This window comes from Cheilinus undulatus, linkage group 1 (genome assembly GCF_018320785.1).
Source record: "Cheilinus undulatus linkage group 1, ASM1832078v1, whole genome shotgun sequence".
In the NCBI taxonomy this organism is placed as follows: domain Eukaryota; kingdom Metazoa; phylum Chordata; class Actinopteri; order Labriformes; family Labridae; genus Cheilinus; species Cheilinus undulatus.
Window position 1 is genome coordinate 26,070,027 of NC_054865.1, and position 26,232 is coordinate 26,096,258.

Below are 26,232 nucleotides of genomic sequence, written 5' to 3' on the forward strand. Positions count from 1 at the left end.
ATCGGCTGGGAATTGGGAAAAAGTTTTAGGGTGCTTGTAACCTGTAATTTTCTGATGCTCCTGCCTGTTATGAATGACCATCTATTGTGCATTTCAAGGGAAAAGAATTTTCATTGACATCCTCTGCCCTTCTTTTTAACTGATCATGAAACCAGCCCTCGGAATAGAAAAATTCAATTATTTGTTGTTACAAGGTAAATAAAGTTAATAAAAATCTCTTACCATCATCCAACGTGATGTCCTGCAGACCGATGGAGCGGAACGTGGGCTCCCTGTCATCAGGCTCTTGTTTGATGTTCAGCCTCTCTCCTTCTGATGGGAATGGCCCCTGTGGGCTCAGGGGGTGAACCATTGACCCTGCTGCAGCTGGGGACAGGCTGGCCATGACTGGGCTCGTAGCCTGGGGTGAAGGCTGTCCAGAATGCTGCTGTTGGGGAGGACCCAGAGGACTGCCTCCAGAGGTGGGGGAGGATGAAGTGGGAGACTGGTAGGGCAGCGAGTGGAGCTGAGGGGAGGACGGCCCAGAATGCGGAGAGGGAATCATTCGTGGTGGTGGGGGAGCAGTGGACGTGGTTGGACAGGAGGCTGATCTTTGACCTACAGGGTGGTAGCCCATAGCCCTCTGCAGCTGGGTGGAGTGTTGCCCCACCAGTGGGTGGCCTGCTGGAGAGGGCACCTGGCTGGGGTTTGGGTGAAAGCCTCCGAGTGTATGGAGGTGAGGGGATGAAGGGGTGAGCAGGGGTTGCTGGCTCTGGGGAGACCCAACAATGGGATTGGCGCTGGAGGAGGAGGGTGCTGATGGCGAAGAGCCAGGAGAAGAAGGGTACATCATCCCCATCCCCATTTGGTGTGGTGCTGCACCGGCGCTATGCTGAAAGGGCATACGCTCGTAGCCCTGAGGAGACAGGCCGGACTGGCCATTGAATGGCAGGCTGTGACTGTGACCGTGCTGCAGAGGCTGGTAAGAGGGCCGGGGAGGAGCAGGAAGAGGAGCAGGAGCAGAGCTTGGGTGGAACGTCATGTGGCAGTCTGCAGGGGGGTGATGCAAACTGCGCCCCTGGAGGTGAGGCAGGTGCTGGAAAGATGGGGAGCCCAGGGAGGGGCAGGGGGCCTGCAGGGGTAGCAGGCCAGGCCCAGAGCCTGTGGCCAGACCGCGAGGGGAGCTGGACAGAAGGTTGTCCGATGGGTGGCCCTGCTCAGGAGAAGGCAGCTGGGTGCGCACCAAACTGGCAGCATGAGCCAGGGGCATGGACATTGGGGGTACTGCAGGAAGATCCATCTCATCTCTGTTCTCCTGTTTCACCATGACTACACAGAGAGAGGAACAAAGAGAGAGGGAGGAAGAGAGATGTGACGAAAGAAGAAAGACAGACAGAGGAAAGACAAAACCACATTGTCAGTTAGCTGTATCAACCAAATGTTTGCTTAGAGTAAGAAAATACATGTTTTCTTTAAACTTGTCAAGTCACAGCACTGCAAATTCACCATTGTTACTGCTATTTTTGCTTCAGGAACAGTAGTGAAGTGACATCAATCCACCTTAACAAATCAAGTATTTTAGTTATTTTCAAACCACCAAGGATTAACCCCCTCAAACTGTTTTTAAGTTGCTAAACCTGAAAAACTAGGTCAGAAGAGTCTAAGAGCAGTCAACAGTGTCTGTAATTTCCCTGTCATGTATGGATTGTGAAGTGGTTCTCGTTCCAGATGAAATAAGCCACAGACTGATAGACATTTTGATAGTAAATGGGGCCATTCGCTTTTACTGCGACAGCTCACAGCGCTGCTTTGCCAATCAGTAACCTATTTCCCAATCTGGTGCCTTGTGACAGTGGGTTTTATTTTTATCCAGCTCTGAATCAGAGGGAGAGCATATGTTGTCAGTCCGGGTGCCATCATGTGAAATGCTGTGTGGGAAGAGGAGCTGAATGCCCCGCAGCCCAGATCAGACAGCAGACAACAGAACAAACGAGTTCACTGATCGTGCCCTCTACTCACCCCTCTCTGCCTCTGGGATTGAGAGGCAAGGGGCACAAAAAGGCTAACTGGGGTTTACTCTGGCTAAAAATGGAGTGGAGGCATACCAAGGTTAAGAGAAGGTTAACATACAGTATATCTAAACATGGAGTAGAACCAGGGTAAGGTTGTTTTCATATTTTATTCAGACTTCATGCAGCTTCAAAAGGAGCCACAGGCATTTTCTGCAGAAATCTCCTGCAAAAATCTCCTTCCTAAATTGGGCCAAGGTTTTTGCAACTCAGCCCACAATAAACCATCTTTACTTTAGCCACAATAAAAGCAGGCGTTGTCCGTGGTGACACTGGGGATGTCAGAAACCCAGCTTGCCTGACAGAGCAGGGTTACTCTGCTCTGCTCTGAGTGGCTGCTCTGATCTGTCAACGGTGAAAACAGGAACTGTCTGTACAGAGTGGGCGTGCTTGCAAACAGAAAGGCTGGGTGGGTGGATGGGCAAGGCTGCTTTCATGCATACTCACACACAAATAATACACTGTTGTGGTAAAACGCGGGGTTTGGAGATGTTGCACAAAATGCTCACATGTCATTATATTCAGCCAACAGTATTTTCAGTTTGACTGACTTCAAGAGGGAAATAAACAATAACAATATCAAATAGCAAGGAAGGAATTTGACTTTCATGATGACATTAAGGAAACTTCCAGATCAAATATTATAAACAGTGAGTGTCCTTTATGCCGAGATAATTAGGATTCCACAAATAAAGGTCTTCTATCATATGCATATTAAAGTTTCCTGGACAGCAGCAGATGAGCATCATAAAATCCCATACAAATACAGACTAGTACTGAAAAAAAAGAGGTCTTGGTAGGCTTGCAAATAGTTTGCAGGTGTTAAGGTTAATGTCAGTGGAAGACCCCCTCTAAACCACAGAGATGCCTTGTTTAGGAAAGAAATAGGGAACAGGGTTAGTGAGGCCACTGTGGAAAAAAGAGAATGCTACAACTGTCTCTGTTGTCTGTATGACTTCATGGGACAAGGGCCAGATTTGCCTTGACAGGTTTTTTTTTTTAAATATAAGTAATTTTTAGGCATTAATGGTAAGGTCAGTCCTCAATGCCTATACAGCAGCCATCTATGTGGAGGTGATTGAAGTATTTTAACTACATATTTCTGAGTCTGGCAGGTTGTTGATCAGTAGGTTTGACGATAGTATGGTGTGCACTAATGGGTGATAAAATCATGAAGAAAACAGGTGTTTTGTTTTGATTCTTAGGCAGGAAAACTGTAACTCTCTGAGAGCCTGAAGTGGAAAGATGACAGAAAAAAAGAGGGTATAATCAGGATTGGATTTATTATGGACAAATTCTGTATTTATTATGTATCATATTTAATAATAACAGCTGGCAGGTGGATTTCTGTGAAAACTGGATCAAATGTTAAGGCATTCCTAATAAAACGGTTGCATTTTTGACTGTTCGTGGGTTGATTTGATAGCTGTAGGGATATAAACACAAAAGATACCCCTAAACCCACGACATCTGTATATCCACACATTGATTTTCCTTTTGGGGGGGTGGGGGGAGCTTTGAGGCCCCCAGGCCACCAGTTGATGATCACTGCCCAAATCAAGTACAGCTTGATGGAGTCCTTTCATTTTAATGCGCAAAGTCTACAATACAAAAGCATCTTAAAAATCTGCACTAATCCAGCAGTTCAATGTTAAAGGAAAAAAAATCAGCTGTGTCTAAAATTTTCCATAAAGTCCTAAAAACCTGTCATCTTACCTGAAAGGTAAGTGAAGCGTTGTGATTGGCTCCTTTTCCTTTTGCCATTGCAGACATAAAACTGCACCTGCACAGCTGAGCCCACAGTTTTACTGTGGTAGGGAGGGACCTCCACCATGATGCATGACTGTGAGAAAAGAGCATTTGACATAATTTACATACACCTAATACAAATTAAATGCAATGCCATTACAGACATCAGTTCAAACACTACAGCAGTAGCATTTATTTGGGCACAAAATTTACAGGCAGGATGGAGTGGAATAACAGTATGGTTAACGAATAAGAACTTACTCCATGAGATTTCTCACGAATTATTTTTGCTTCAACTTCCCACTGCGGTCGTCCATCTAGAGGGGATTAGAAATCAAAAAGATATGATTTCTGTTTGACCCCAAACTGTACAAAACTGCTACAATAAAAACAGAGTAATACATGTAATTTATATAAAAACAGACCAAAAGTAAATTTCAGCGACAAACTAAAAACACTTAACTACTACTTAACTACTACTACTGAACACTAAAATAATAAAATGCTATCATTCCACTTTAAATCAAGTGAAATCAACACCATTAACTTAGGCATGGGCACACAAAATAGACAGTTATGAATGTAATTTAAAACATATAAGCTATAAAGACAACCCTTGGCTGCAGATGACCACTTTATTGATAAATTGGTCCCCTGTGAAGTACGGTTTGTGATGTTTTCAATGTAAGTCTCCCTCATCTGGTATACTTCTGTCCCTTTTTTCCTGCTCTATAATGATAATGATGTCAGTGTGCAGTGCTTTCTCAAACAGACAGGGCTTAAAAACCACATCAGGCTTCAAAAAAGCACAGGATTTGAATTTGTTCTGCAGAACCAGGAGACATCAAAATGAGTTCACTTTTAAAGGTCCAGACGCCCCATAGAGAAAATCTTAACGGCTATTAAATAGTAATCAAATGTCCAAATATCCTGATGTTTGTCTCGTCTGGTTAAAATTATGGAGAAAGCAGTGGAATAATTGTATTCATTGAAAAATGCTTTTAGACACTGACATATTTCTGGCTAGAAAACATCCTTTCCAGTTTTCCTTTGAGGGATGTAATTATTTGGCCAGACATCTTAGGGGCAGATGCTTAGAGGGAAGCAGTCAGAGTGAAAACACTAGCTCCTTTCACAGTGCATTTCTGCAACAGCACAATAACAGACTCTGCTGTCATGAAGCCTTTTCTACATACAAATTGATTCTTCAAAGACATAATATCCTTGTCATTTCAGTGTGCTACGGCATTGCTGAAGAGAGCATGTAAATACCCAGAGGGAGCTTCACATGTACACACACTTAAGGTTTTTGCACACTGAGTCTGATATTTTATCCATTACCTGATAAATAAGAGGAACGTCGGGCACTCAAACCTTGCACACCAAGTTAGATGCATTTTTCTACTCATTGAGAAAACTAGCTGTACAAGGTGTAATGTACTACAAAAACCAAACAGGAGTATTTTGTAGTTCTTTCACTCCTGGAAAAATCCAAACGCTGGCCTCATCTATTCTGACAGAGACATTCACATATTAAGCTTATTTCCATGAGCTTGTGCACTATGGTGCCATCTGGGGAGATAACGCTCAACTTTTCAATTCAGCATCTTTGTTACATGGCTGTAAGTACAGTTTTTGCCTTATTTACAAACAAACCCCTTTGTTGATGCACATTTGATCAAGTTTTTCTGATCATTTTATTTTAGGTTTGCACAAACATTAAACGTAAACATGAAAAGTTCATCAAATGTACATTGGGAAAAGTTCTTGTCATGTGTGGTTGTCAGAATTTTTATTTTGATACTTTTTGGTACTGCATGCTTTCAACGACATATTATCTACATTTGATAGGACAGAAAAATACAAAGCCACAAAGAAAAACAGTTTAACAAGTCATACTATCAATAATACAAGTATTACAAGAAGTACAATAAGTAGATTTTGAGTTAAAAAGTTTCAAAGAAGTGATTCCATCTGTATCAATCTTATATTGCAGGGAAAGAAAACACATTTCTTGTCTTCACAGCTGGATTAATTCAACTTTCTCCCCAAAAACATTTTGTTTTCTTTCATATTACATGTGAAAACATCATAATATTCTTCGGATTCTTCTACATCGCATAATCCTATTTCTCTACCGTTTACCATATGTCCAGAAATCAACTCGTGAAGTGAGCTAATTAGCTTCTATTCTGCTGATTATAATGCATATTTCAATATTGGATAAATATTTTTACCTAATGGGAGCTCATTCAAAATTTGGGAGTTTGGGAGTGCTTTCCATAGACTAAAGCCAGTGAAGGAATACTACAAATTTTATCATAGTTATAATTTTACCCGTAACAGTTTCATCCCTAGTGGCAAACACTGCGATACATGGAGTATACTTGACATTTAGGGGTGTAAATATTGCACCTTGAACTGGTAGACTTATTAGACCAACAGAAAGACTGTCAGTGTGGATAGAAGGAATGATAGTCATCAGTGCAATGACACAAATAAACTTGTATGGCCTCTGTAATGCAAAATTCACTTGCAGTTTCTTCTTCAAAGTGTTTACATGATGCCATTATGCGCTGCACCTGCATGACCTCGTCTTTAAACCCAAAAGGATTTCCCCACAGACTGCTTTCAGGCATCTGCGGCACATTTGCAGAGAGGAAAAGCCTTATATTCAAAGTAAACACTCAACTGTAAACCTGGTACCTTTAAGCTTATTCAGTTTTCTACCAGAATCCAAATTCTTCTGTAGCTTTAAGTCAGTGACTTATCTGTTCAGATCACTCCCTAACATTAGCCTTAAGTGTAGTAATCCACTGGCACATAAACAAGTGCTAACACTACTTCCAAGTGAAGGCAGAGCTTAACTTGTAGATAACAGAGTTTTTCACCAATGGGCGAATGACCTTGAATGTCTTTGCAGCTGACAGCGGTGCATTATTGCAGTGCAGCTTGTTGACATTCAACAGGCAGAAGCAAGGGCCCCACATGTTCTGTCAGACAACAAGCACCAACAGGAACCTCATACCACACTAAGACAATGACTCCCATCCTCCAGACACCCATTCAGAGGGGAAGAAAACGTGCACCCATTGTGCCGGAAGATCGAACAGAAATAATGAAGGTGATTACTGTTTATGTTGCAATCTCTGTCAAAAAAGGCCAGCAGCTGTTTTCTCCCTGTGACTTTCTCTGAGGTAAACAGACGTCTATCAGATATTTTAAACATTTCTGGGTGTTTTCAGTACATTGTCCACATGCCATGAGAAAGGTAACTCTAAAAAGTAAAAAACATTTAAACCAATGCTCTGATTACACAAAACAAACAGTAACAGTTTTGCTACAGTTTGATGCTGACGTCTTTCAAAATAGAAAAATCTAACATGAACAGATATTGTCTCTGTATACAGTAAAGTCATTTATAGTACAGCCCAATACTCTCCGTGTACTGGCAACAATAGGCCGGTCTCTGCAGTTCTTTATGAGCCCACTGTTGTCTTTCAATTATGAGAAATGGTGGAAAAATGTCTGTCACTGCCTCCATTTCTTTCTTTTCTTCCATTCCTCAACTTAATCCAATCAGTGCCTTTCTGTACTAAAGCGGGCGGATTAGTCATGATGAGGGGGATAATTTACAAAAACCTAATCAACATCATCTCTCCCCCCTTTCTTAATCTTTCTGTCTCTTTCCACAGTCCGCTGCCTTCCTGCACCATGGGGCCCAGCTTTCCTCCCTATCAACGATGCACCTCTCTGAGGTTTCCACTTGCTTGACCATCAGTGACTTGTTTCAGCCATGCTACTCCTCCATGCCATGCTTCACCTGGTACACCTCAAAGAGCTAGAGACATTCCTCCAGGCTGCTTTTTTTCACCCAGAGAAAGTCTTGGAGAAAGAATGGCTCTTACATACAAAAATAAACACCACTCACCTCTCTGCCATGTGTGAACTCGATTCTGTTGCTCTACATGACAAAAGTTTCTTGGGCAAGCAGAGACTAGCTCAACAAATGCTACCTATTTAAAATTTCCATCCTAGGGATCCCAGCTATTGCATTCATTTCCACCATGAAGTGGTGGAAGAAGAGAACAGGATAAGCCAGAGTAAAAGAAGTGACCTAAAAGGGAAAAAGGAATAGTACAGGGAGTTCCCCTAAATAAACTCTGCAGAGAGTTTACTGGTAACATAAAGCCACTGTTTAACAGAGACTAACTCTAATTCTGTTCAGATTTCCATTTTGTGTACAGGAACAGCAATTAAGGCGATGCTGCAGTGACACTGATGACTACTGCAAATACTGTTAAATTATGATGCAGGCAAAAATTGGAATCAGAGTAGAAAATGTTGTGATACAAAGCATTTTGTGTTTTATCATTCAAATACTGTAAGTAAAAGATTAAAATATTTTATTGAAATGGTCTGACTTTTTCTTGTTTTTCTGAAAAAAATTTGTATCATGTAGTAGTTATAACCCACTTACTAATATATATAGTTATTTTCTAAATGATAATGTTAGGTATGTTAAACTAAGTAAACTAAGCAGGACGATTTTTGTAATGTGAAAAATTTTCAAAGTACAGGTCTAAACTTTTATATTATGTTGTTTAAACTTTTAAAGTTTTGATAAGATCACTTCATGACGCATTCACGGAAATTACTTCAGTATTTAACCAAATAGAAATCAGGTTAATTTACATAGGCTACTTTATTTAATCTGTGATAAATACTGATGGACTTGACAGTTTTTTAGTCTGTCCCTATAATACCATGTTAAGCACACATTGCAGGACTATTTGTATATCTATAAAACATAATCTGTTGTAGATATTGTTTTAGTGTATGTTTGAATTTAAAGGTCTTAATTTTCCTTTAAGATAAGAGGAAGGAGAATAGTGTGGCATTCAGATTATACTCACTTACTACATGCTTGTTGTACCTACAGTGACAGCTTCATCGTGTGTCTTTATTAACGTATGCTGTGAACAAAGTCAAAATTTAGTAATCAAAAGACAGCAGTTTTCAGATGAAATAAAGCTTTTTACTGCTCATTCCCTTATTTCTCTAACTCCCCCTCTCTTCAACTCAGCAGCTGGAACTGCAGAGACTTGCCCTGCCTATGACATCACACAACCACCCTCTACAGTCCACCCACCAAGTGAGAGTGCAGGTGGTGTGGAAACGCAAACTACTTGAGGTTTTGGTATCCATACCAAACCATGGTCAAACTGGACCACCTGGTAGAAACACACCCTTAGACAAATCTAATTTGCTGTGGATTCCAACTACTTAGCAGTTTCAACATCACTCAAAATGTATTTCATTTACTTAAAGTAGACGTTAATAGGATAAAAAACATTTTTTCACATATGTATCAGCCATTAGTCTTGTAAAAACACTTTGTAAGAGTTCTAAATTATTTGCAAATAGTCAAAAAATCTGTCTGATGTATACATGTATAGAGGTAAATTCAAAGTAACTCAAAGTGCACAGTATTTTGATTGTACAACACCACATAAATGACAAGCTGTTTCTGCAGTGTTGTTTCAAGGCTGAGCTGCTGTGCAGACATTAAACATACCTGGGCCTTTCTCCAGGAAGATGACTTTGGACTCTGGGAAGAAGTTAGAGCCCGTGATGATCATCTCTTCTCCCCCACTGACCAGACAGCTGGTCAGGCTGGATTTCTCCACCTGGGGCAGCTCCTGAGCCGAACGCTGGGCTGGGAGAGATGCAGCAGGGGGTTCAGAAGAAAAGAGTATGATTATTTACTGAGATTTGTTCCAGTTTTTTTGTTTTTGTGTTGACCAAGGAATGTGCAACAGAATAAGCAGAAAAATAAACTTTTAAACATTTCATTATAATCTGGTTAAAGACCAAAAGTAAACAAATGAAACCAAATATTACCACAGATTTGTATCGACAGCCTCAGATAAATATCTGTGGATTTGTGAGAATAGTACATGCGTCCAAGTAACATTTTGAATCAACATAGAGGAATATAAAAGGTTTTTGTTCATGTGCTTGTCTTTCTGGTTCTTTTTCTTGTGTAGATTTTTCTGAATGAGTATGTTTGGCTGTGAGTGCATGTGTATCTGGGAAGTTGACACTCACAGCACTCCACAGGAACAGAGGCGGCCTGTAGCGACAGCACCTTCCCGTTAGGTTGAGGGATATGCACCCTAAACACCACGCGGACCCGTGTGTTCTTTCTTCCGATATCCGTTTCCCCCTTCCGTAGCTCAATATCAGAGTTCCTCAGCTTGAGGATGCCAGCACAGTCGATACTGCAAGGTAGAGGGAAAATATTTGGCCCCATAAGGCACCAGGGGGATGGAAATCATGTATGGTACATTTAAGTAGTGAAGGTCTGGGAGTGATAAAACCAACCGCATGCCCAGCAGGAGACTGGCAATGAGAGGAGAATTAAGTGTTGAATCATAAAATAAAAATGCCTGTGAATATGATTTATTGCAACTTTAAATGAGAAAACCCCAACAAATCCTGTCCTAGTAATTCCAATGTAAATGAAACCAGACCCTGTAAAAACATAATCATATGGGTAATGCAGAATCATATATATTCCAGTAAAATCTATTTCAGGGCTTAATGGGAAACCCTCAAAACTCCACTTCTCTGTCCAACTCTCCTCTTAATTTTACTCACAAATCTGCTTTGGAAGACGTAAAAACTGTGTATGAACATAAATGTGGTCCCATAAAGTGATTAATATAACCCTGAAGTGCTTCTGACACCTACCTGGCTGACATGTTGTTCTCAGGCAGGAGAGGAATTTCAAGAACTTTGGTGCTGGAAACTATGATTTCTTGGCTGGCTGTGGCTACGGTTTTCCCGGTGATCCGGTGCACCTGGTAGAAGGCGTGCGGCCTCAGGTAACGGTCGTCTGCTGTTCCAATGAACATCTGTAGGTTGACGGGCTTTTCGCTGTAGCCAGTGAGCTGAAACACGACAGAAAGAAACAGAGAATAAAAACAGATGTGAGTGCTTTTGGGTCCAGATGAGAGGTGTGAACAAAGAAATAGTCTTTTCAATGCCACAGCCTAAAGAGGGCCAGCCTTGTTTCTTGGAGAGAATCTAAATGTCAGGTCAAGGGTGTTATGGTTTCTCTGGCTGAGCCACTGGAGATTCATCTGCAGCTTTGGCTTCAGAGTAGTTTGAATTGATGTTTTCAGCATTAGACTTAGTCTCACAATTTGTTCCCTTACACATCTGCTCCTTTACAGACTTAGCCTTATAAACCTCCAAATCTCTAACCAGAACCCAAAACCTGACCTGGTCAATACTTACAAGATCAGATGATAGTTGTCAGCATCTACAGTTGATCATTCAAAAATGAAACAACAACAACACTCAAAAGCTTTTAACAGGTTATAAGAAGAGTAAAAAGTAAAGAAATCAGTTTGTAAAAAACACAAACTCAATACTTAAAAGTGTGAACTAAACACTAATTTTAACATGCAGTCATAAAAAAGAGCCATTTACACAACATAACACTGATTCTGTGTGGTCTCAAGCTTGGTTTACAATGTGGGTAAAAGGGGAGAAAAATTTGTAAAAATGTCAACAATATTTTTAATCCAGTGGTACCTGGTTGGCAGGTACCACAGCATGCAGGCACTACATGCATGCCAGCCTGGTTGGCATGGCGCACCTGGAGCAGCTGTCTGCTCCATCAGTCCCAGAGTGCTGCTGGCATCCTGGTGAAAGGCTCTATAAACTAAAAGTGTTGTGTTGAAGAAGACATAAGAAGGAGACAGAAAGGAGAGCAGCACCTTGCCTCCTCCGAGGGACAGAACAAACACACAGACCATACAATCCCACTACTGTTGTAATGTTGTACTTGGCAGACTGTGTGACGGCAGGATGGCATCCCCCTCTCACATACACGCTCCAACTGTACTGCCCTCTGAGTCCACACCTCCAGCTCAGATGAGGGGCAGCCCATTGAGGGGGAGAGAGAAGAACAAGACCATTCATAACTATTTCACCCCAGGAACTGCCAAACCTCAAGTCTGCTACAGCTGGTTTTTGACCCTCTCCTGCCTGAGGTTTGCGTCACACTCCGCTAAATCAATGTTTGGTTCAAACGTGAGGCAGGGTCCATGAATGGAGAGAAAGTGGGTGCAGCTCAAATTTTGCCACGAACTGTTCCAAAACCAGCTAAATTAAGAAGAATTACATTGGGCACAATGAGGCTGTGGAAATGTTTAGTATGCTCCTGACAAAAGCTGTGGGAAGGCATGCTTGGCTTCAAAATACTGAATCAGTTTTTCAGAAGACAATTAACTAGTTTTCAGTTGGGTTTTCAGTCATAACATCCATTAAGCGTTGTTAAAAAGTGACCTGGACCCAGTGTGTTCATGGGAAATCTTGTCATTGGATCAACAGGTAGCCTCTTCTCCTTTCCCCTTTCTCTCTCCCTGGCTATTTTCAAGAAAGCCTCTTGTGGTGAAAGAAGTCAAGGTGTGGGTGAAGTTGAAGTGAGCTGTGAAAAAAAAAATGAAATGTGGTGTGTTTACAGCAAGTTATGTGAGAGGACGAGCCTCTAGAGGGAGATAATGGCAGGCAGGCAGTATGGCACAGTTAAAATATTGTGAATGCTTTAGTGTTCTTAGCGGAGAAAAAAAATTGTGGGGTTTTGCTACCAAGCTCATAAAGAAACAATGCTTCCTAAAACAGGAGATTTTTTAATCTCCTCTGGTAAGACAAAAAACTTTCGGGCACTACGTAACACAGAAATTAAGTTACTTTACCATCATTCTTTAACCCCAACTGCCTTCATATGCATAGTTTTAAAAGAAGCAGAGCCTAGTGGTTGGATCACACCACATGTAGCCTAAGTGGGTGTTCAGCGGCTCCTTTCCTGCATGTCCCTCACAACTCACTCATCCTTGTTTCTGACTCTATCCACTGTCAGTCTCTCAGGCATAAAAAGCCCACAAATAAATCTTTAAAAAATATATTTTAAAAAAGGCAACAGGGCAAAAGGGCATTAAGAAACATGTGCTCAGAGGCTGGTTAGATTAATATAACCTAACAGTGACCAGTGAACAGTTTTTCTTCTCCCTATATATCTCTCTACATAATAGATCATATGCTCTCTTTCCCCCAATTGTCTCAAGGATACATAAAAATAATTAACCATAACTAGTATCATATAATATCTAAGAATGTGCATTTCAAAGAGCAGTGTACAGTCAATGGTCCCTAACCAAGCAATCTATACCATCATGCCTTGCATTGCAAAGCCTTAACAAGCAGACTGTGACTTATGGCTGCCACTGCAGACAGACGAGTGTAACCAGTATGAGAGCAAAACAGTCTGGAGCCATTTTTACCAAAAGGTGGAAGCTTTTTTTCATAGAAGATTTGTGGAGGAGAATCATTAGTTTTTCCTGATACTGACGGCCATTTGACAATAATCAGTGCGCACGATTAAATGAGCTGTGCACAAAATTAGGTTGGGTTATCTTATCAAGACTCAGTTCTTTATTTAAATGTGTTTTATGCAATTGTTTTGTGAATATAAGCTCATATGAAAATCATGCCATTATTTCTTAATGACCCCTGATGGTGTCGCAGCACATACAATTGTGCAACAACAATAATATTACCAGGTGTGAGACAGTGAGTTGCACCTGAAAATAAAATCAGAGAGAACTCCCAATGTGTGTGTGGGTGTGTGTGTGTGTGTGTGTGTGTGTGTGTGTGTGTGTGTGTGGGGTATATACGGAATGACTGTGGTTTTGTACTCACCTTCAGACTTTGTCTTACTCTAGCAAATGCCACAACTAGAATATCTCTGTAAATTGTACTCTACAAAAAACCTTTTTGAAAGAACTGTCATGGTTTAAAGATGTCTCTTAAAGCCATGTAAAATGATGCAATTAGGAAAAAGGGTTATTTATATACATTAATAAATCACTGATCACTTAACAACTGCTGGTTTATTTTCAGCTTATAAAATTTCCAACCCTGCAGCTCTGTTTCGCAGCAGAAAACTCCCCGCCCCAGGTATGCTGTCACTCCTCCATCACATCCTCCATGTGTTTTAAATGCCCAGTGTTAGAGGCAAGTTTGAACTGGAAGGAGTAAGCAGATGAGTAAGTCTTGTTGTTTGGAAATCGTATGTACTTCCTACATACATAAGCTTTATTGATGTAGTTGGTACCTGAAATGTAAAGGATGCTGCTGTGAACTTTTACTCATAGTTTACAGCATATACTGAGATATTTCCAATCAGCAACATCAAACTGAAGCAGCTCAATGGTTTAAACTTCTGTATGTGGCATGTGAAATGCATTGGGAAGGAAGTTGCACCAAGGAGCAGCATGAGGCCCCTTTAATAACCAGTAATGGGTTCATCTTTGGAAACCACATAAGATCTCAAGAGCCACATCAAAGTATAAATCTGGCTAGTAACAAGCTAACAGGTAATTATGCATTCCGGTTTGAATGTATCCATGGCCATAAATGACACCATTATTCCTGATTCAAAGAAACGCGGAGTCACAGGGATCAACCGTCTTGTGGTTTGTGTTGCTTGTTTTATGGTCATGTCTGCACACTGTGGAAGTGAGGACAGACGGGCTGTGCTTGCACATGTGTGTTTGTGAGCATGTGTGTGTTCACATGCCTGTAGTACGCTTGTATGGGTGTATGTCCATAAATCAGGTCATGTTTATTTGCAGCACCATGTGTGTTCCAGACAGCATAAAATGAGTTAAAAGTGTCTGGAGGAATTCATCTGTGAGAAAAGATAGACAGATAAAAAACAGAAAATCACTTCACAGACGGAGCTAACAGCAACATAAAAAACACTTATTTTTTCAAGCTTCAGAAACTGTAGTAGTTTAACGTTATGGTATGTAAAATTTACTAGAAGTTACCTGAGATTCATTTTTCTGCTTTGCCAGCTCTACCATCACCACAAACTGTCACCAAAAAAAAAAAAAAAAAAGTCCCCAATGTGTTTTTTTCCTTTCCTTGCATCAAACCTCACTTCATGTTTACCTCTGTTGATTGTATTTTCTCCATTTCTTCATGTCTGCACATCAGGGATTTGGTGTTCAGCTGCAATGTTGACAAACATACACTTAGCAGGCCATGAGACAGGAGTTCTGTCCAAATCAAATAATCGACCAGGAAAACCTGATTAGAGGGCCAGAAAGAAGGGCTCACTTCAGCAGTCCCAGTGAATCGAAGCCTCAGGCCAAGCAGAAACATTCATGCAGCTGAGCTAATTCAGTCACTCTGCTAGAGCTGCAACAAATTTGGTGTTTTACTCAGTTGACTTCAATTTTGCTCATTTTGAAAACTGAGATAAAAAAATAAAGCAGCTTCAACAAACATTTCTTTAAGTGCAGGGCAGTTCCACTCCTCATATAGGCTATGCAGGGATGAAAAGAAATATATAAGAACATGCGGGAAGTGGACTGAACTGTTTTCTCTTAAAAAACCCATATTAAAATGCTTATAGTGATGGCAGAAGTAAGTGTATTTAAAGCTTGATTAAAAAAGATCTGTTCTGAATTAGGGATGCCTCAGTTAGCTAGCTAAATGGCTAAATTCAGATATCAAAACAGCCAGAGCAAGATTTACAAGCTGGTTACGCAATTACCAAAAATTGATCTGAATTGATTAAACCAATCTTGACGTCAAAGATCCGTGAGAATCGGTCCCAGGGGCCCTGAATCAGTAAAAATGTGACACAAAGTATTCAGGTGTCTTCAATCTCTCACATATCTTGCACACCTTTAAAAGAGAATATCGTTAGCAGTGCTTGCTAAGTAGCTAGGTGAGTTTAAAAGAGTATCGCTAAAGAGTCTTACAGTCAGTGGTGTAGTGGTGCGTGCAGATTAGGTATACTCTCAAAACTTTATTGGGCACACTTTATATTTAGAAGTACCAGCATACCTGCATATACCCTGCACTACACCACTGCTTATGGTTACATTACTCTCCCTTATAAATCAAGTCATGTGGACGTAATTTGATGGAAGGATAATCTCCAAACTGTCTAACCATCTGTTACATTTCTTTGGAGAAAAGCGATTAAGTACAACGGCGGCATGTAAGTCTCTCTTGTTGAGATGGCAGAGCTCAAGTTAAGTCAAAATACTAAAACTAGTGTATCGTAGGGAAGCACTATATTATCATCATTTCTGCCGATATTTACAACCAATTCTTTGGATAAAAAATCCACCTAAACCAGGTGTAAATAATGGCTTTACAAACAAATAAGCTAATGGAGTTTTACACTGGACCAACAGACCTACTTCACATTAGTACTGATATTGGCTAAAATTAATTTGTTAACACCTGCATATTGGATATCAGCAAAAATCTAATATTGGCATGCTAACCTGTAACCTGTTGTTCGGAATGATTTATGTGGTGACATCATGAATACATTTGAGCCCACTGATGTGATATTAAACAAAAAGCATTTCACAGAGCTGGAAATCAATTCAAGAAGAAAACAAACAAGAACGGTCTGACACAGAGCGAGAGGAGATAACGATGTCTGTGAGAATAAGGAGAGATTCACATCTCTACTAATTATCTATAATTTTTCATTAATACAGGCCTGAAATCAGTGTTAATTTTGGCAGCTATTTTTAACTTTAGTCTCAGTCTTTAGATGAAATGTCTTTTAGTTTTAGTCCCATTTAAGTCATTTCTACCCATTTTAGTTTTAGTCAACGAAAACTCAAGACATTTTAGTCTAGTTTTATTCCAAAAAAAAGTCCTCACGTTTTATTCTTTACTTTTAGTCCAATTTCTTTTATTTTCTTGCCTTAATCTGGTACCAAGTCATTGTGGTGTGTTCTCTGCACTCTGCCAAACCTGTAGTCCCTGCTTTCTACAGCTGAGACACAGAAGAGATACAGCTGTATTGTTTTTTGACAGATTTACCACCAATAGAGAAATATCAGGGATTTTGAATGTCTGACGAAAACTAAATTCCATTTTAGTCTAGTTTTAGTCATCTTGGCAAAAACTAAGCTTAGTTTTTGTCAGTTTTAGTCATCACAGATCTATTTTTGATAGTCTTAGTCTAGTTTTTGTCATGGAAAAAAAGGCTGTCGACAAATAGTTTTAGTCATAGTTTCAGTCGACGAAATTAACACTGCCTGAAATCCTGGTCATAGGTTCTCTCGAAATTGTTATGAAGCTTCCTGCCAATAGAAGCTGCTATAGCTTCAGTCATTGGCCACTTCCTCCTGGCCAGAGATTTCCACCTGCTCTCCACCAGACGTAAACATGAGAAGCTTAGCAGTATTTTGAACTAGAAAACATTATTAAGTTTATTTGGGCTGTGGAGGGTTGTACTCACATATAGCCAGTCAACTGGAGTAGTGATAACCACATTAAACACGCTCTTAATCTGCAAAGAGGAATGAAGGCTGGCAGAGCTAACTGCTAACTTTAGCCACACTATACTCAGCAGCATACACCATATACCCACTGACACAATGATCCTTTGAAGAATTTGACTGTTTTCTGAGCCTTTTCTTCACTTTGGAATAGTCAGTTAGGCACAATTTAAATGCTGGGATAACTTGGTAAGACAATTGGGAACATAACTGTCGTTAATAGCTCATGTTAGCTCACATTGTAGAGGAAGTAATTCATGACTCATCCTTTTTATATAATTAAGACTTAGAGTTGGGAACTTGCATTATTCAAGATCAGTTTGTAGATCTGAATGACAGGCAGCCATTTTCCAGGAAGGTGAAGGCCCCATTCAGCTCCAGCTTCTTGCCAATGGAAAAAATAAGTAAAAGTTAGTTTGAGAAAGCATTTCCAATATGGCGGCTGCCTTTGTTGGGCCTCAAACGCTTCCCTTTAGAAACCTGTGGCTGACATCACTGACACTACATCCATAGAGAGTGTACATGAGGGCTGCTTGATTATGACAAAAATCCTAATCTGGATTACTTTGATTGGTTTTGAGATCATGATTTAAAGCGTATTTAAACATTCATAAAACCTTGAAAAAACAAGCAATAAATGAAAATAAACGGGTGAAAAAAACAAAATTGATGAAAATAATGATATAGCACAAATAAAGAAAATAATTACTTAGTTAGCCAAAGTATAACCACAAACACTATTACATTTATGAGTGTAATATAGCATGTGGCACAGTAATTGCTAGATCACAATTAACTTAATGACCATGGGTTGTTAAAACAGTAACTGAATGGAAACTCGATTAATTGCCCAGCACTAGTAAGTGTTCGACATGTGCTGTCGTCTTTCTAACATGTACAATATGTTTGGCATCACTTAGATAGCATTCAAACTCTGTGGCAAAAGTCGAGTACCATAATGCCACAGCTTCTTGCCAGCAGTTCAAGCTTACTCCGAGTGCCTGTTTACACCTTCAGTTAAAAAAATGAGGAAAGCACCAATTGCAATAGTGAGGCATGTAAACAAGCACACATGCGGGATACCATTGTCTGTTAGTAGGACACCTCTCCACCATGAAACACATACACCACACATCCTTGACTTGTTTCACATTCCTGCAACAACCCTCCACCGCCCCCTACATCTATGCTTGAGTGTGAAATACCACAGGAGGGTGGTCTCTGCACTTTTAACTCCTCACCTTTTTGCCTGTCCATAATGCATGAGCCCAGCTGGTCAGTCAGCAAAGTAACTGAGGCCTGATAGAGATCAGTTCTTATATTAAACCACACTGACATTAAATCCAGTCACATGTCCCTGGGCCTGTGCTCATCAGAGCCTGTAACTAACTTATGGCTGCCGCTGCTGCTGTCGCTTCTGACTGTGGATCAAGTTTAGGATGAACCCTCTCCCCTAAAATAAAACAGCTGGATACGGTTACATACTCAGCTCCCGCTAAATAAAGTCCCCATTTATTTTTGGCCTTCATCTGTTCCACTGATCCAGCAATAAGGCAAGCAGAGGGGAAAACATCTCCAATCACAGCACATAAATGACTCCCAGACATACATAAAAACCAGAGGTTTTAACCTTTAGTTCAAAATATGAAGATGTCAGTGGTTTTAAGACCTAATTTGGGCTGTATGACTTTTAAAAATGGGATGTTTACATACTGAGAGCAAAGAGGGAGACCATCACCTTCTCCCTGGCTCTCTTCACACACTGAGCCTCAGCAGCAACTGCCTGCAGTAATTCTTTCCTGTTGTCATCCTCTCCTTGATTTTTGATTTCATCCTTGTCCCACTTATTTTCCCTTTGTCACCCTCTCCTCTCCGTCCCTGTCCTCGCCTCTCACCTTCCTCAGCTCTCCAGCCCTCTGCCGTAACTCGACACTTTCTCACAGTGAGCGCCTGACTCTGCCAAGCTGTTTCCCTGTGTTGCTCCACGGTTGCCATGGTGAGACTTTGTGTGAGACTGCGTGTGTGTATGTGTGTGTGTAGGTGTGCAGGAGCGCTTGTGTTAGAGCGAGCAGCTACGTAGACTCAACCTGTAAACTACAGCCCTGCAGCTTGTGACAGAGGCTGTATGTGTGCTAGAATGAGTAGACTAACCGGGGTAAGCTCTGGACCGGTTAGTGATGTATTTGTGTGAGACAGAGAATTAAAAAGAATGTGTGTTATTTATGTGTGACAGTCTGGCTAGCATGTGTGTAAAACAGATGTAAAAACCAGAGCATGATGGTCAAGGTCACGAGTGGGTTCATTTTATCTGGCAGTGGTTTCCCCCACTGTGGCACCACAACCTAGGATCTATGGACAAGCACAACCACATAAACAGTGCAGCTTGCACAAGCTTGCTGTTTGCCCAACACACTGGGGAGGGCAGAGAGAGCCAGGGGGCCAGTTGACTGTTTGTTTAAACAAGGTCAATACATGCAGGCACACAAACTCACACACAGTAGCGTTTACTGTATACTGCATGAGGGCTGTATATGGCCTTGCCAGACTGGGCCACACTCAATTCCTGTTATTCCCCACTCTCTCCCTGTCTCTCTTACACACCTACCTACACACCTCTCTCTCTCCCCCTCTCACTGACAGTTTCTCACTGAGCACTAAGCCTGATTACAACAAATGAGAGTCAAGCCTCCAACATGTTTACATCAAATACAGCCCCGAGGCAAAGCTACATAACACATAGCCAGTTCACACAGTGCAAACCACATAGCTCTGCATTGTATGTGTCCCACCATTACAAGAGCCGGTTCTTGAAAGACACATGATGAGTGGGAGAGATGTCTGTACGGTATGGCAAAGGTTACACTACAGGAAGACAGTTTATCAGATGGGGGTTGAATGAAAAAAAGGGGGTTAAAAGCATTCAAAATGTGAGAGTGAATGACAGAAACAGACAGTAATGGGGTCACGGCCCTGCATTCAATCACTGGAATCAAAATCACTTAATGCATCCAAGCCAGTAGGAATATATGGCTGTCTTGGACAGCTTCTGACCTATTCAATTACAAATCCTTGTTACCAGACACCGTGGCTTCATTTAGATTTATTAACAGTCACAACATGCTTAAAAATGGGCATCATATCTTTCCAAATGTCTGTTTTTCTTTCTTGACTTTCAAATAATAAAATCCAGTCTTTAGCTGTGTTTGTGTGCTAAGTGCTGTGGTTTCTAATGCTGTACGTGTGACTGTTACCGTTTCTATCTGGCAGCTTTTCTTTGTTGTGTCTGCCTGCCTCTACTCGTGTTAGCAGGTAATACCAGTGGGGCTCCTTATATTTGTGTGGGTGCTGCAGCACTCAATTAAGCTGGTTAAATACGCACAAGGATACCTCAGCCAGCCAGAGAGGCTTTGGACTTAAATGTCTCCTAGCAACAGGTGTACCGATTATGGTCTGCAGTGAGGCCCAGAGGAATGGCTAAAACAGCCCGTCAGACAGGCAAAGACAAGGCCACGCAGTGTACAATTATTTTTAAAAAGTCAGGTGGACAACAATATTAAGAAACATTTGGACAGCAGTTGAACATTATTATCAATACCACAGGAATAAACAGCTTTCTAAAATTTGTCTATGTTGTAAATAATTCAGTTCAAGTTTTTCTGTTGCATGCTTACCATTGTGCTGTTTTCTCTGAATACAGGCCTTACTAACATCGCTGATGGACGGACTTCTATAAAGTTACATTTGATGTTGCAAAAGCGAACACAGAATTAGCCCTGAGGATCAGTTTTTGCTCTGAAATACACAGCATTCCTCACAGAACCCAGTGCAATGAATCATGTCTGTCAAAACATTGCAAAGTAAACTTCCACGCTTTTGGTCTTTGTTATTTTAGCTACTGTAGAATCTGTCTGCTCTGGCTAGACTGATCAACAGCTGGTTAACACCTCCACGTCTGTCTAGCATATCTAAGTATTCTCTATCACATTACACTGTAGTTTCATGTTTTGCTCATTGAAATAGTTAGATTTTTTTTATTTTTTATTATTGAGCACAAGTTACCATGGCTTTCAATTCAAAAGCACAAAATTATATAGGTGGTAGAGCCACATTAAGTTTACATTGGGGTTTGTTTAACCATCGTTCCATCATCATAGTTCATATTGGGACTGACAACTAAATCTCGACAGCATGGAGGAAAAACCAAGCGTTGTTGCTTTTATGGTGTAAACAAGACACTTGCATTCGAAAACAAATATTTGTCTCTTCTTAAAGAGCTGGGCTAAGATGAGTTTTCTCAGAGACTAAAGCCAGTACCTATCTACCTTATTAAAAAAGTATCTTAATCATTTAAGTCCATGTTAAGTGATCAAAGATCTTCACTGTGTTATGAGACACCAGGTCAAATTTCATGAAAAACAACTCTCATGTTATAAAATGAAGCTTCAAAATCATGAAAATTGAGGCAGTAATATCTGCTTTTGGATGGTGTGGCGAGTCGGCTTCATAAACTGAAGCCACGCCCACTCACGACAAATGCAACTCTCTCTCTCTCTCAAAAAAAAAAGCCTCTGACCAGGGCTTAGCTGCCTGACTCTGTACCAGAGCAGAGGGAAAGATGGTTAAATTTACTGTTTTCTGGCACAAACCTCTCTGTAATGATATTTTCAATGACCCATAGGCCACCGCAGCTCATAGATTTTTAAAAATTCACCTCACAATTAACAAAAACACAGCTTTCAGCTGGCTGTTAACTTTCACTGAAGGCAGTGACATCAACTAACAACAGACTGTACTGAGATGAACTGCTCTGTGATTTTTTTTGTAGCGTTAGGGAGGCGGGGTAATTCCCCGTCAAGCCCAGGGCTTTCATGGGCTCCTATATTTGTCCTGCTCAAATAAAACCAAGCCAGGAAAAAGATGAACAACTTTCAATCTAAATCAAAATTAAGACACACATAGAGCTCAGTGTTTTCACATGTTTACAGCAACCTTATTCCAACATATCTAGTGTGTTAAGACACAGTTTGGATTTCACGTTACAGGGACAGAAGTGCAGCACAGATCACCTCTCAAAATTGCAATTTAAAGTTAGCTGAGATTATGGCAGCTCTATGAAATTTCTACTAGACTGTTGGATGCACCTCTTAGTGACCTGGACCCCTTGTTACCTTATTTTAAACTCACAGTTACAAATCTTTGTGGAAAGGTCAACAATGATTCTAAATTGGATCATGAAAAAACTCTTTAAACGAGTGGTTCATGCTTTCATTTCTACATGTTTTGACTACTGTTAAGCACTTTGTGTTAGGGTTAATCAGGCTTCTCTTGCACGTTTATGATTGGTCCAATGAGCTGCTGCTTGACTTTTAACAGGTACTGAAACATAAACACATCACACTGATCCTGGCCTCCCTCCACTGGTCCCCATTCGATTTAGAATTCATTCTAAAATGTCATCATTTGTTTTAAAATCTTGCAACGGATCAGCACCCCAGTACATTTCTGACGTACAACCCCCGGTATCCCTGAGGTCTGCTGATCAGCTTGACCTCATCATCCCAAAAACCAGATTAAAACAGAGGTGATTGAGCCTTTCCTGCAGCGGTGTCTAAATTGTGGAATAAATTACCTTTTGAAATCCAAAAGTCCGCCACCCTACCACATCACAAAAATGTATTTTTATCCTTTGGCTTTTAATTCAGCATGAGAGTTTGGGGATCCCTGTCTTTTATTTTCTTTGTCCCTGTGTTTTTATGGCTTTTATTTGTTTTTATCATGTGTTTTCCATTCCTCTTATTGATTTTATGGTGCTCTTATTTGCTTTTATATCTTCCTGCCATTATTTTTATTTCTGCTGTTTGTGTTCTATTACTGTGTTTTTACTGTGCAGCATTTTGGTAAACTTTCATGTTTTTTAAAATGTGCTTCATAAATAAAGAGAATTGGATTGGACTGGATAGCTGAATAAGAACAATTGAATTAAAATTATACTGAGGCTGGGAACATCTTTATGGAAGACACAAAGAGTGTGCAGGTCCAAGAAGCACACACAAGCAGCATGTAATGAAATTAACTTTAAAAACAGAGTTTAGGGGTAAAAGAATATTCATATATCAATGAATCTAGAGACATCTGGTGAACTTCATTGCATGCAAGTTGACTTTCCAGCTTTATTTTTTTAACGGCTGTAAGTCAGGCTTTTTTGATCATGACTTGAGGTAGTGGTGGTGGAAAACTGCAAGGCGTTGTTAAAGAGTAAAACTATTTGCTATTCCAAAATACTTACAAGAGTCAAAAACATTCCCAGTCAAAAGAAATCATCCAAAGACATTAGACATGACCCTGAAAAAACTGTTTGTCAGACTAGGATGATGAAAAAGCCAGGGCAAAGAAGCTTCGAGTTAAAACAAATCAGAGAATGAAGACATCATAGCTCGCCAATCTTCTTCATACACACACTGACTACATCATTTTTGATCCTTAACACATGTAAACTAGACCCGTGGGCCTGCAGCTCCTTCCCCAGACATTGTTTTGTTTTTCTGTTGACACAGCAGCTCAGTGGTGCATTGATCTGGGCAACAGCGCGGCCACAAAAGGAAGTCATCAACATGTCCAGATGGCAGCTATGCCGTCATCTGGTGACATCACGCCACCAGAGTCAAGACCTAAGGAGACAGAGAAGTCCCGCAGGGTGCAGGAGAGAGAAATGCAATATGTCGACAGGGCAATTGCTAGAGGACCATAGTGTCTTAGTGTAAAATACACAAGCTTGAAATGAAGCTTGCATGACTGTGAAATTGAAACAAAGAAGAAATTATCAAATGCTCATTACAGTGGCCATTTAGTAATTAGTTTCGTTAATCTTATACCTCTAAATTCACATTGATACACTTAACAACATCACGTAACATTAAACAGCTGCTGATTGATTTTAGCCAACAATACTGCTGATCCTTAATAACTTAAAAGCCAAAGTAGCCTTATTTACATTGAATTTGGAAAAGCTGCAATCACACATGTTGGCACCAGTGTCATTCTGCCGCAAGGGAAAAGTTTGCTTCACACCTGCAGTGCACCTGGGAAACATATGTGCGAGCTTGTTAACACAGCCAAATGATTGGCTAACTGTCTTTGAAATCTACTTCAGTTTCACGTTTTAGCTTTATGCCCTTTCCCTCATTTTCCCCACAGATCTGATCTTATACTAAACTATAAAAGGCTTTCTTAATTAATATTATTAACTTCACAAAGCATAGAAATTACCTTTAAATTCTGTTCTTTGAAAGTTGGAGTGGGTGTTTAGTAAACACAGTATGTCAGTTAGACCTGCTGGACGACTGCTGATACCATCTATCATACATAGAACAAGGCAATGTTGTTTTTACATCACTGTAAATGTTTTTAGCATCTACATTTAAAACTGACTCAAAGACAGGATGTCTATGTTTATCTGGTAATCACTGTGGTGCATAAACTCTCTTATCAAGGGTCAAAACAAGGGCATGGGTTTTTAGGTATGGATATTTGTTTACAAATGTATTTGTAATCATTTTGACCATGTTATGTTTTTCTTATTCTGTCTTTAACTGTATTGCAGCAGACCTTGATCTCAATGTGTTTTCGCTGCAAAGATAAAGGATAAAAATAAACAAATAATAAATAAATAACAGGGGGCGGTTGTGAATTCAAAACAACTTGCACATGCCAAAGTTAAGAAAAGGAGAACAAATTGATGTATGTATCTGTTACAGACAGTGGTTCAGGTTATAATCTTGACTAAGAATATTTATACAAAAATCAGAAATGCACAATAATCTAGAAAAAGCTGCATTACAAAATTTGCTTATCAAAAACACACAAATGTGTCTTTCATTCTTAAGTTTACTTAACTAAATATCTGAAACTGAATAGCTGAGCTGAGCATGTAGATCCTTTGGAGCAGACTCCAGATTAAAGATCTTTGAAATTGCCTTGTCTGACCCAAGATATTAACTCTGCTCACTAGCTTCAGCAAGGAAACTGCTATAACCAACATTTCCCTCTGGGGATGGGGAATGAGGGCAAGCATGGCAAACGCTTGGTTGAAAAAATTTGGCAGATAAATTATGCATCGTCACATATGGCAGGATAGAATCATGGTCTAACTGAGGTTGAAATGGTTAATGATTGGCCTGGAGGGAGCCTGCATGACTGAATGTATGAGGACATGGGGCTGTTTCTAAAGCAAGAAATGGCAGTGAACTCGACGTTTTTGTGGTATTACAACAAAGACTTGGTCCACAGCTGTTAAATATATATTTTTTTATCTGTTAGACTATTTTTGTTTTGCAAAATGAACATGTTGTATCAAATATTTACAACGAAATAATACAAAAATAAACTATTAGCTTAGCTTTTAAGACCATGACCAAATACTTTTGCATGTTGTTTTATGAAACAATAGGCTTACTTTGTTCTATAATCAAAAATGCAGCAATGAAAAAGACTTAACATACTGGAAAAGGGATGCAAGTAGAATAAGGATAGTGAATTATGTGTGGCAGTGCTATTTGGCTGGATGGACAGCTGTCTGAATTAGTCTGAACTGAACTCAACCATTGTTGTCATGGTCCAGCTCTTAATCATACACACAAAGGAAGCTTATCACTGTGGTTTTGAAAAATTAATGGGACTGATATTCCCAGCTCTCGCTCAGCAGCCCTATCTTTGTGCAGGCTCACCTAGTCTCTCACAGGTGCTATCAAATAACAGGCCAGCAGACTGAGCTGTAGTGACAGCACCCTTGCCTTGGCTGCCTGGGTGTCTTCCTGCCACAACAGGCCGACTGCAGTCTAGCTGTGGGAAAGAATCCATGTGGCAATCCACACGTGCAAACACGTCAATGTAATGTTCTTATTCACAATATTCAGCTGATGTTTGAGCTATATGGCTGGATACAAACAAATTAATAGCCTAATTCTTGTTATCTTTTAAATTTTGCTCCATGAAATATGAGTATGAAAATGCCCTCCCTGTTCAAACTATGGGGGTAAAAT

The 26,232-nt window shown here is 40.3% G+C and overlaps 1 protein-coding gene across 1 annotated transcript in view; it reads right to left on the reverse strand.

The window, feature by feature from the left end:
• nfatc3a (nuclear factor of activated T cells 3a) overlaps positions 1-26,232 on the reverse strand; it is an 82,751-nt gene that overhangs the window by 22,074 nt on the left and 34,445 nt on the right. Inside the window, exons 4-9 of the mRNA XM_041808945.1 lie at positions 10,554-10,753; positions 9,909-10,081; positions 9,376-9,516; positions 4,059-4,114; positions 3,765-3,891; positions 223-1,308 (exon numbers count right to left, since the gene is read on the reverse strand). Coding sequence (XP_041664879.1) covers positions 223-1,308; positions 3,765-3,891; positions 4,059-4,114; positions 9,376-9,516; positions 9,909-10,081; positions 10,554-10,753 — 1,783 coding nt within the window. The remainder of the gene's footprint in view (positions 1-222; positions 1,309-3,764; positions 3,892-4,058; positions 4,115-9,375; positions 9,517-9,908; positions 10,082-10,553; positions 10,754-26,232) is intronic.